The sequence below is a fragment of the Belonocnema kinseyi genome, chromosome 6 (genome assembly GCF_010883055.1).
Source record: "Belonocnema kinseyi isolate 2016_QV_RU_SX_M_011 chromosome 6, B_treatae_v1, whole genome shotgun sequence".
In the NCBI taxonomy this organism is placed as follows: Eukaryota; Metazoa; Arthropoda; class Insecta; order Hymenoptera; family Cynipidae; genus Belonocnema; species Belonocnema kinseyi.
This window is the reverse complement of record NC_046662.1, coordinates 78,122,590-78,135,072: the sequence shown is the minus strand read 5'-3', so window position 1 is coordinate 78,135,072 and position 12,483 is coordinate 78,122,590. Positions and strand designations below refer to the sequence as shown.

Below are 12,483 nucleotides of genomic sequence, written 5' to 3'. Positions count from 1 at the left end.
ACAGGCGAATAATGCTAGCAACAAGCGGTTACGAAACTCCAGACATTTACGGCTATTAATGTCAAAATATGAAAGTACGCAAGAACAGGGTTGCCAGCGTAACCTGTTAGGTTAGGTCAGGTTTTGTTAGGTTAGGATACGTTAAACCTCTATGTACGTTAGGCCGAAGCTGAATGAAACGGTACCTTAAACACAACGGGACTACTGGGAAAATATGCTTCCAGAGATTTACGTGTAGTTCAATAAATTTCTGTTAATTCAGGTTAGGTGAGGTCAGGTTCTGTTGGGTAAAGGTATGTTAAATAAGTTGATATCGGGCAAGGGTTGATCCTTCACAGTTGTCCACATGTTTTTGAAGTGAAAATTTGCATCTCTGGCATTATTTTGAAATTTATTTGCCTCAGTGCATGATTTTTCGCCATTTTTTGGGTTTGTGGCTCAACCATGACGTGATGGGTGATTTTTGATACCGAATTTGAATTCAGCGCCCCAAAATCCATAAGAATACGTGTGTCTTGATACCAGATCCGCACACGTTTTTTTGTTGTGTGGCTGTGTAATTTATTAGGATTTTAAAGGATTTAAAATATTTAACGGTATCGTAGCAAAAAATTTAAACGTTTTCAAAGGCTTCAAAAACTTTCGAGGGATTTAAAAAGTATCAAAAGAATTAGAAATTTTTAATCCTGAATTATTTTAAATTCATTCAATTCTACGCAATTCAATGCATTTTCAAAAAGTTTTTGTTTAATTCAGCTTGAATTATTTCAAACTTACCTTAAATTCTTAGGCATTATATCTCAGTCTTTTAAATTATCTTTAAGTTTTCAAAACTTATTTCAAACTTAATTCAATTCATTTTTTCATACCTTGTAATTTCCCTTGAATTACTCTAAATTCACTCAAATTTTACGGAAATCAATGTAATTTTTGCGATTTTATACATTATTTTCAATTCATTTGAATTGTTTCGTAGAAATTATTCACTTTTTTGGTTAGAAATTAGTAGGGTTCGAAAGATTTGAAGAGATTTTTAATTATTTTTTAGAATTCACTCTGGATTCTTATAAATTTACTCAATTCTACTTTATTCAGTGCATTTTTTACAGTTTTTATTTAATTTAGCCCTAAGCCTTTTAACCTCACCATGAATTCTTAGGCATTTCATCAAATTCTTTTAAATTTCCTTGAATTTTTCTAAGCTCATTTCGAATGTTTCTGAATTTGATTAATTTTTTTCATATTTTAATCTGTTTTAGATTTTCTGATTTTAAAACTGTGCAATGCTAATAAATTTAAGTCCCTTTTTTCAATGTTACGCTGTAAAAAAATATTTGTGTAAAATTACAAAGTTTCGGAAAATTTCATATTGTATCATTGTAAATATCACACACTTCACTGTGTGGTTTTAATAAGTGTGTGAAATTACATCATCTATCGATGTAAATAAAAGCTTCCTCGACCATCAGTGTAATATTAAGCACTCGATAAAAACAAAATTACACATTCCCTTGTAGGAACTTTACATTCAGAAGTTGAAATTCAGTAGCAGCGTGTAAAAATACCATGCGTCGGTAAAATCACTTTCCTGTGATTTAAAATTACGTCGAGATTTTTAATTTTAACTAAAATCTTTAATTTTTCCCTGGCGGAAACTGAAATATTTTTGATCTTCGATTAAATTAAAATTTAGAATAATTAATTAAATAATATGCGTATACAAAAACGTCTCTCGTTTTCATTGTTTATCGATACCTTCATCCTCTAATTTGGAGAAATTGACAGCTATGTTTAACTTTTTTGACAGATTTCACACAAAAATAGATCATTTGAAATATTCCTATTTTGCCTTTAACATTTTCTGCTATTGGAACGGAAAAAATGCGGTTATTCAAAACGTATATTTCATTTTTTTTACGTAATATTCAAACATCAAAAAAATACCCATAGTATCTCATGTGTTTTAGGTAGGTGGTAACGTGCCCGGTTTTTGTTTCTTCAATCTCCATGAAATTTTGTACGAATTTTGAGCTTCGAGTATTCGAAACCTGTCGCCCTAATAAATTTATTTTATTCTTTCACATAATGAATTTCACATTTTCGAGTGTAAAATTATCGGCCGAACTGGAATATCATAACAGATTCAATTGTAAAATTCAGTGTTGGGTGGATTCTTACAATTTTTCGTAAAGTTACACCAATACACGAGGGTCCTTTTATTTACATCCACCAGTTCAAAGAAAATCTCATCTACAGTAGACTCTACGACACTTCTCGTTTTCGGGGCTGTAGGGACAGCGAACACGAAGTGTCATGATACCATCTCTCCTACGACACGCGCGCGAATTCAAACGCTGTCGAACGCCGTACAGCTTTATCAAGTGTGTTCGGTGAAAGGAAACCATCCCTTCTATGGCACGGAAACGAAAATTTGGGGGGGGGGAATTCATTTAATTATGAATTTCGCGAAATTCATAATGAAAATTTTGAAATTTCAATTTAATTAGATCTTGACGAAGATAATTGTTAATATCAGAACGCAAATTTGTGAAATTTCAAAAATAATTACCGATGCAAAATTTTAAATTTTTGGGTACTTTTTCTCCTTCTTGAATTGCTTTAAGGATACTTGATTTTGTTGCAGCTGTGAGCCATTCACTTTTTTTTACGTATTTTTGTTGGCGGCTCCATTGAAATTCTATTTAAAAAAATGTCACAATATAGGTTAAGGTATTTGGTAAACAGTTTAATACAACAAAAGGTATGCTGCCTTGTTCAGAGTATTTTAATATTAAGACTTACCTCTACACGATGAATTTATAATTTTCAAAAATTTCAGTGAGCGACAATATTAAAAATTCCGCTGTGAAACACAAAAGAGCATACGAGCCTATATAAATTCGACTTAACCTACACGTAAAGTTCCGCCATCCGCATACAGAAATGGACCGGTAATGCTGTGGGGAGAACGGTAATGGGCTCTAGACAGAGAAAAAACATATGAGACGTAGACCTATCACTTTCTAGATAAAGCTGATAGGTCAAGAATATTTTCGTTGGGTGAAGTTTGGTGCGGCACAGGACCGTGCTTTGTGTCGCGAGCGCCCCAATTATGTGACGTTTGTCGCACTTTTCAGAATTGATTTATTTATAATGTTTTTAACTATAATTTATTGTAAATAAATATAAAAAATGGTGGCAGCCTGTGTAGGTTGTAGGCATTGTCAACACGTTTACATGTGCATATGTTTTCATACGTAAGTAAAGTTATTGAATATAGTAAAATATATAATGTTACAACAAAAACAAAACCTCAAAATATGAAGTTTTGTACCTGTGCAATACAAATGGTTGTTTTTTATGTTATAGAAATATTGTTCCATTTTTTGACAGTTTTTACATTATTTTTAAACTCACAAAACGATTATTACTGTAGCATTTTCAATCCAATTTCAACAAGAATTTAAGGTTACCAAGTTTTTAAAATAATCTATCTAAAACAGATTATTCTACATGAATGTTCTTTAAAATTCAATTTATTATAACTACAAAAATTTCTAATGTATTGCTTATCTTTTTTTTTAATTGACCGTACAGATTATTTAGGCAATACCCGGGGCCACCAATTCACTTGACAGAGTCCTGAAATAGATAAAGGCAGGTCTACGTCTTATATATTTTTTCTCTCTCTAGAGCCCATTTCAGTTCTCTTCAAAGCGTTACCGGTCCATTTCTATATGTCGATGAGTTCCGCTCTAGAATTGTTGAGAGTCAAGCCGCATTCGGCGCAACCGGCCGTGCTTGTCTGAGGTGAAATGAGGCTAGGATTGGGGGCAAGCGAACGAAGGTAAAATCGGAAAACGGGAAGTGTCTTAGAGAGAAGTGTCATAGAGTCTACAGTACATAGAACACCATGGATACAAAATATGTGTTGATACAACGTTATTTCAATCGAGGCTTCAATTGTATTCGGCGTGTTCGAAAGATTTTGTTATGATTTGTTATTCCTGTACACAATTTTTGGAAACATCACGCGCTGAACAAACCTGGTGAGTAAAAACGAACCTGACTAACAACAATTTATTTTTAAAGTCAGGCAATTTTATTGGTTAGGCAAACTGCCGATAATATTCTAACTCTGCGATAATATTCTTGTTAGTAATTTGTTTTCAATCTTATATTTCAATTCTAAAAAGTCAAACTAAAATCTTTTTCGGTGGAAAATTCAACAATTTTTCGCAAATTTGTCTTTTTATTAAAAAATTTATCTGTTTGACTAGAAATTTCATCTTTCTTCGATAAAAATGCAACGGTTTGATTTAATATTCAAGAATTTTTGTTTTAAAGTTTTTTTCTTCTTTGTTAAAAATTCATATTTTTGGGTAGAAAATTCAACTATTTTTTCTATGATTTGTCTTTTTGATTTAACAATTCATTTAGTTTAGTAGAAATGACACCTTTCCTGGAAAAAATCCAACCGTTTGTATAAGAATTCAACCATTTTTTTCAAAAAATTGCCCTTTTTCATGAAAATTTCAACTTTTTGATTGAAACATCGTACGTTAGGGTTCAAAATTCATGTATAATTTTTGTGGAAGATTTGCTTCTAGTTGAAAGCTAATATTTTGTTGTTAAAATGCCAAAATAAAGTCATATTCTGACAAAAATTCAATTTTTTTAAATTTGTGTTTTTTATTTAAAAATTCATCCGTTTTTGTAGAAATTTCATCTTTCTTGGATAAAAATGCTATTATTTGATTAAACCACTTTTTTAAGAAATAATTTTTTTAGGCAACATTCATATTTTAGTTGAAACTTCATATTTTCTGGTTGAAAATTCAATTTTTTTGAGAAAATTACATACGAATATTATTTTAAAAAAATAAAATAACATTTTGTATAAATTTTGTGAGTAAATTTTTCTAAATATATAATGTATAGAGACATTATTGTTTGGTTCATTAATTTTAATATAAACTTGCAGTATGTGTTTGTCTGAAAAATAAAAATGAAAGTAAGACTATATACAAGCGAAATTCGTATGTAAATAGCTATGGTATATAATGTACCCAATACTTCATATGTCAAAAAAACTTATTATAAAAGATGGACTTTGATTATATATTTGATACAATGAGTGTACGTAAATATAGATACATAATAAGTAATTTGTCTTCGCTTCAGTTATATTTGCTTGCTATTTATATTCTCAGGACAAATATAGACTTCACGTTTTATTTTTAAATAATGAACCGAAAAAAATTTATAACCCCTAGGAATTTTCAGTTACAGTAACTGAAAATTCCTAAACTGTAACAGAATTTTGTGATACATGTTTAGTCTGAAAAATGAACCTAAAAATAAGATCAAATTGATCCGAATGGACAGATCATTATGATCTCGATAGTCAAATGATTTTTAGAGCGAAATTCTCTGCAACAAAATTGATTTTTTTTTACTGTTAATTCATCAGTGAATGTGCTATTTTGGTCATACGGTCCAATACAAAATAATAATGGTGAATTCAGTTGTCAATTAATCATACTTCAATTTTCAATTTCTTAAAAAAACCACCAACGTATATTTGGACCTCGCTGCATTCATTGACAACTGAATCCACTATTATAATTTTTTATTAGACCGTATGGCCAAAATAACACATTTAGAAAGTTCATGTGATCTCTTAACTTCTTTAAAATCATTTTGAAATTCATTTAAATCTTTAAAATATCCGCAATCATCTTTCAAAATATCTTAAAATCCCTTATAATGTATTGCAAGTTATCCAAATCTTTCAAAAGCTATTCAAATTTCTCAAAATCCCTTAAAATCATTAATTTTCCAAATCTTATTAGGATCCCCGGATGTCGTTAATAATTCGTGAAAATACTTTGGATCACACGAAAATTAGTAACTTATTTTTAAATCTCTTAAAACCCATTGTAAACCGTGAAATTTTCACAATCGTTCGAGATCTCTAAAATTCCCATAAAAATCCTGCAGGATCCTTGAGATTTCATGTGAATCCCTAAAAATCTCGTGAGAACACTTAAAATCTTATCTTAGATCAGTAACTGAATTCGAGCTGTATATGAAGAATTATAAACAATTGTTTTGCGACTTTCCATCAGTGATTGAATTTTAGCTATAGAACAGTTATTTTTATTGATGAATTATCAAGTTTTACTGATTTGCCAGTAAAAAATGAAACATAGAAAAGCTTCCAAAATCTTATAAAATTACATACGAATTTTGTAATTCTTACAGTTCTTTGAAATACCTTGAAATACCATGAAATTTACTAAAATACTTTTAGAAGTTTTGAAATCTATTGAAATCTTTTGAAGTTCTTTGATATTTTATGATATTACTGCAAAGCTGAAATACTAAAAAAATTCTTGTTATCTATTGAATTACATTCAACTATCGGTATAAGAACGGTGTCGGGTATGGCTTGCAGCGGCCTTGATCCTAAATTCAGGGAATTTAACCATAAACAGGCAGGGCTGCATGAACCATTTCTGTTGGATTTAGACGCATGACGCTAACCCATTCAACTAATGCACTGCAGGGCTGACCCCTCGTCCAGAAACAGTCGAGGACATCAATTGTAGGGATATCGAAAACCGGATCTTTTTATGTCGGGAGTTGATTTACTTTTAGGAAATCCCTTGAAATCTTGTTTATAGCGAATATAATTGATACATTTTTTATATTTCTAGTAAGAAATATAATATCTCACCTAACAAGCACAGGAGGGGATTCATAAAAATCTCTTTATTCCTCAGAATAGAGAGGGAAAGGAACTAATATTACAAAGATCTTCCTTGCGTTATTACTAGACGTTTCTTAATAATAATACTAGCATAAAAATAATAATAAAAATAGCAAGGACATTCTTGAATGCAATAAAGGTGATATTTGAAAAATGAAGCTTACGTTTCAGGGACTTCCTCCTTCGGATGGATGTCCTCCACCGGCGTAACCTTGGCCGGAGACAATTTTGTCACTGAAAGCAGAGATCTCTCATTAATATTCATCGGATCACGTGCAAGAAACAATAAAAGAAATGTGCACTTCTGATTCCAAGTGCAGCTCGTATTATTCTCGACTCAGTGAGAATCTCAGACTGCAGCGAGAGTCTATCGATTTCTACGATTCTTGATTTTAAATCTTCCACCATTTGTCTTTCCGTATTCATCTAAAGTACCTCAATGTCCACTTAGAAAAAATCTATGACGGACTGGTGCAGATTTTCAATGAAGACTTTGAAGGAAAAGATTACATTTCAATAAAATTCCATTTTCTCTCAATATCAAACAACAATAGTACGATCTTCATCTTCCTTTCAATGCGAAATACAATTTAGTTTCTTCTCTTAAAAAAATAAAGGCGATTTGACGCCGTATTTAATATGAGATCAATTTGTCACTTGAACTTGAAATTGAGAAAGATTTAATGTCAAAATAGTGACCTAAATCCGAAAATTCTAATATAAGTCTTTTGGTGCAGGTGAAGTTAGAGTAGAGTATTCCAAGGCAAGATTATGTAAAGTACGCTTCACTTTTAGATTGTTCTTGTTCTCGGATAACTAAGCGACTTCGTACTCTTCTTCTGGATATTTAAGAGATTTGACGAATTCTTTCCTGACACGTGATTGCAAAATCAGTATTAATTGTTGAATAATGAAACTTTCCTTTAAAAACGTAATTTAATATCCTTAAATTTCATTGACTTTACCCTATGCAATTTTTTAATTTTCCCGGGCTGTTCAAAACTTCTATTTTAGATACAACCGCCTTGAACCTTTGAATGAAAAGAATCATACATAAATTTATAAGGGATCATGAATTTTCAACCAAACAATTATTTCTTCGACTCTAAATGATAAATTGTAAACAAAAACTGGTAGAATTAAGTTTTTAGTTCAAAGACTTAATTTTCAACCAAGATAAAAGAAATTCCCAACAAAATAGTTAAATTGTTAATCTAAGTGATTAATCTTCAATAATACAAAAATAAGTTTTTAGAAGACAAATTATCAAGGTCAAAAAATGAATTTTCAGCGAAAGCGTTGAACTTTTAACAAAGAAACATTGATCAGTCAGTAAAGAAAAAATACTTCATTTAAAATATTGAATTTTTAAGTAAAAACACCGATTTCCCTCAAAAAGAGAAATTTTCAACTAAACAAAATTTCAACGAAATAGTTACATTTTCAACTAAAAAATAAACCATGTTTAATATGTAAAGAAGAATTTCCAACTAAAAAGTTTAATTTTCAACGAAAAATATTAAAGTTCCACCAACAAAAATGAATTGGAATAGTTATAAAAGATGAATGTTTTGCTAACAAAGAAATAATTTTAAAGAAAATTCAATACATTTCAACTAAAAATATAAATTTTCAATCAAAAATAGAATAGTGAAATTTCGAGTTAGAAAAATAGGTTTCTAACAACAAAAATCTGCACGCTTCGCGGGCACATTCTCATCGCTCGCTACACGCACGGCTCGCTTCGGTTGCAAGTTTGAGCACGCCTAGGGCGCGCGACGGTTGAATATCGCGCTTCGCGCTCGATCATAGGTTACCTCACGCTTCGCGCTTGGATATTTATTCTTTGCATTTGGAATGCTTGAATAAAACTTTATCAAAAAGACCTCTCTTAGATGGCAGTATTTATATGCGTCTACATATTCTGAATTGTCTACTTAATTAAGTATAGTCAAAGATTAAGTTTCTCAAAGCTCTTTAGGCTTTGAGGTACACATTCTCATCGTGACACTCGCGCTGCGCGCTCAATTTCCTACAGACATTTGTAAACAGGTTTTGTTGGATTTTTTTCTCGTAACTTTAGTCGTTTTTCCACATATTTTTTTTTATTTTATTTTTTCTTCAACGTTATTTTTCACGAATAAAACAAAAAGTACGCGTCCTATCAAGAAGTGATTCTTAACGAAATTGTAGATCTTCCTTGGGATAACCATTTTTGTTAATTCATCTTTTTTCGTATCCTGCATAGTTTGTCCACAAAATGGAATTTTCCATTATTTTTAGTACAATCAAAATTTGAATTTTCGATTTTGGAAGAAAATCCAAAAATTGGTTATGATAATCTTATAGGGCTGTCAAAAAGAAATGTTTTTCTTCTCTTCACTTTTGTTCATATCGTGCGTTTTTCGGCTTCAAATTTTGATTTTTGGTTGATTAAAAAAATTTTGAAAACGCTATAACTCTGAGAATTTTCTTTTTATCGAAAAAAGTCATGAAGATAAATTGTTTGTTCTTTTTAATGCTATACATATCCGTACATAGAATTTTTTAATTCAGAAAAAAGTGGTCTCAAAAATTTTTTAAATCCGCTCACTTTTTGAATTTTTATCGAAAATGGCGGGTTCACAAACTCGCCAAATAAATCTTCAACCAACGAAATTAATTTCTAACCAAAAAGATTAAGTTTGAACTAATGGGATTACTTTTCCACCAAAAAAGTTGAATTTTCAAAAAAGTATGTAATTTAATTTTCACCTACAATAGACAAATTTTTAACTTAAAAAAAACTATTTAAATTTTCTATAAAAAAATTAGTTTCCATATTAAATTTAAATTAACAAAATTTTCAAATTTCTATAAAAAAATTATTTTTTTACACAAAATTGAATATTTAAATTTTCATGCAAAGAATTGAATTTTAAATTGAAAAAGTTGATTTTCAAACTAGAAAATAAATTTTGAACCAAAGAAATTAATATTCTACCATAAAAGACGATCTTTGAACAAAATAAAGGAACCTTAAGCCAAAGTAGAATGTTGATCAAAAAAAGTGTTTTTAAGCTAAAACAAAAAATAAATTTAAAAAAAGTAGTTGTCTTTCAATATAATAGTTGAATTCTCAACCGAATTAGTTAATATGCTTCTCAGTAACTCCTGAAAACTATTTACTGTACAATTTTCAGTTTTAATATTACAGTGAATTATATCTAATCTCGGTATTTATTAAAATGTACTGGAAACTCGTTTCATTAGTTTAAGTTCTTTGAGATTAATTCTTTTTAATTGTTTGACATTACTGAAGTTGGTCAGAGGAAAACTGCACAATTATTATGCTGAAGTAGTTATTACTTATATTTTAATGAAAACATGCACTTAAATCACGATCTTAATATAAATTTTCTGGAATATTTAGGACGAGTTGGGCGACGTGGAATGAAGAGGTTTCTGAAGGTAATAACAATAAGCTGTTACGCAGAATTACGCAGCCCTTCGTCTCAGAAATTCAGCATTACTCTTGGAGAAGATAGATAAGTCTGTGCACGTTTCTCTACCACATTTGATCTCCATACACTGTGCGCACATGGCTCTCGCCTTATCGGAGGAGGAAACTAGTGAAACTTCTGAAATAAACTGATTTCACAGACTCCAGCAAACTCAGCGAGAAATTTCATTACCATCTCATGGCACAATTTAACACGAAGAGTGAATTAGACATATATCATCCACTTGCATATCTCACATAAACAATATTCGAAACACTCAACCTCTTACCATTAAACTTAAATTTTATAAAATTTATTTTTAAAACTAGCAGCATTGATTGCATGCTATACGAGCGTCTAGTTTTTAGAATTAAGGAGGGACAATTATTCATAAAAATAAAAATTAGCCAAAGTGGGCACAGAGCACCCACTTTTAGTCATTTAAACTTCCCTCTCCCGTACTTTACCTACCCTCACTTTAGCCTTCGTACACTACCACCACCAACTTCATCCTCCTCTCTCGCTTCTCCAGTTAACACTCGACTTTCATTACATACCTTCCTGCAAGTGAAAATAGCCACATTTTCAACCAAAAAGATCAATTTTCAACTAAAAGGACGAATCTTGAAACATAATCATTTTTAAAAATAGTAGTCCAACTGTTAACCGAGCAGTTGAATATCTGACAAAAAAAGATGGATCCTCAAAGAAAAATGTAATAATTTATGATTCGCATAAAAAAGTGTTTATTTTACATCGAGAAAAGTAAAGTTTATCCAAAAAGACGAATTTTCAACAATGTAGTTGAATCATTAACCAAATTGAATAATTTTCTACTGAAAAGTTTCATTTTCGACCAAAGTGATCAATTGTCAACCAGAAGGATGCATTAAAAAAAATTAATTTTCAACACAGTAATTGAACAGTTAAACGCGTAGTTAAATTTTTAACAAAAAAGAACAATTTTCTATGAAAAATATAATATCTTACATTATAATCAAAAAAGATTTTTCTTTCAAATTAAGAGCTGATTAATCAAAGAAGATGAATTTTCAACATAATGCCTCAATTTTCAACAAAATATTTATATTTTTAACTAATAAGGATGAAATCTGGAACTTGAAATGTAAATTTTATAAAAAGTTAGGAATTCACAAGCATCTTTTAAACTATGTTAAATTACACATAAACTTTTGAAAAATCTTTTGAAATTGTTAAAAGATTAATTTTTCACATTCACTAACTTTATACTTTTTGTAAAAATATAATTCTGTGTATTATTAAAAGGAAATGACAAAGTCCTTCCACATTGGATCATCGCAGTATCTCGAGAAGAATAGAAAAAGCTTTTTTCAATTCTATTCCATTTATCCTTCAATTCCATTTTCAATTCTAATATCTTTATATTAACGTTTATAACCGAGATTTAGATTAAATATAGTAAACTTGGACTAATTTTCTTTTCTTTTATAATTAAAGTTTACTAAATCGAGTTTAGAAGCCTTATAACTTGATAAACCACTAATGAATAATTTTTACATTCTCATGATTTATGATTGAGAAAGTATTTATCTTACAGTAATCTTTGTATTTGTTATAACATAGTTTTTAACTCTCGAAAATTGGTTTATACAAGCTTACGTTATGTTCTCGCAGATCAGAAAATGATTTGATATAAATTTAATGAGTTACGCAAGTAATATAAATGTGAATGTAAAATCGAATGTCACAATTCATAACTCGGTGAAACTGCAATCTAAAATTCAATTTATGTCTGTTGTCATTTCACATATCCAAAAAGATTTATAGGCATAAAGTTTAATTATTAATCATTGGAAAATATAAAGGGAATTTAAATTTTTCTATTCTGTACATGAGTTATCATTCATACGTTGGTTATACAGCACTGGCATTTTTTGTCACATTTTAATTTTCTAGTCTGGCAAATTGTGGTATCAACAAAGTTCAATCTCCGACAAGAGCTTTTTTAAATTTCACGCAAGACTTACAATATTTAACTATTTTATCCTGAAATGGCAAATACTGACTTGTAAATATACATAAGATACATAGTCAAGAACACCGAAAACTAAAAACACATTAAAACTACTCATCTCTTCCCATAAATACACCTTAGCATTAAATTTCAAATTGTCTAACAGATTGCCGTATTCCAATTCTGACTTCTACTTTTTCTAACATGTTATATTTCAATTTAGAAGCTAT

At 30.0% G+C, this 12,483-nt stretch overlaps 1 protein-coding gene across 1 annotated transcript in view; it reads right to left on the bottom strand.

The window, feature by feature from the left end:
* The window catches only part of LOC117174366 (regulating synaptic membrane exocytosis protein 1), a 522,514-nt gene that overhangs the window by 334,406 nt on the left and 175,625 nt on the right, over window positions 1–12,483 (bottom strand). Inside the window, exon 4 of the mRNA XM_033363427.1 lies at window positions 6,940–7,009. Coding sequence (XP_033219318.1) covers window positions 6,940–7,009 — 70 coding nt within the window. The remainder of the gene's footprint in view (window positions 1–6,939; window positions 7,010–12,483) is intronic.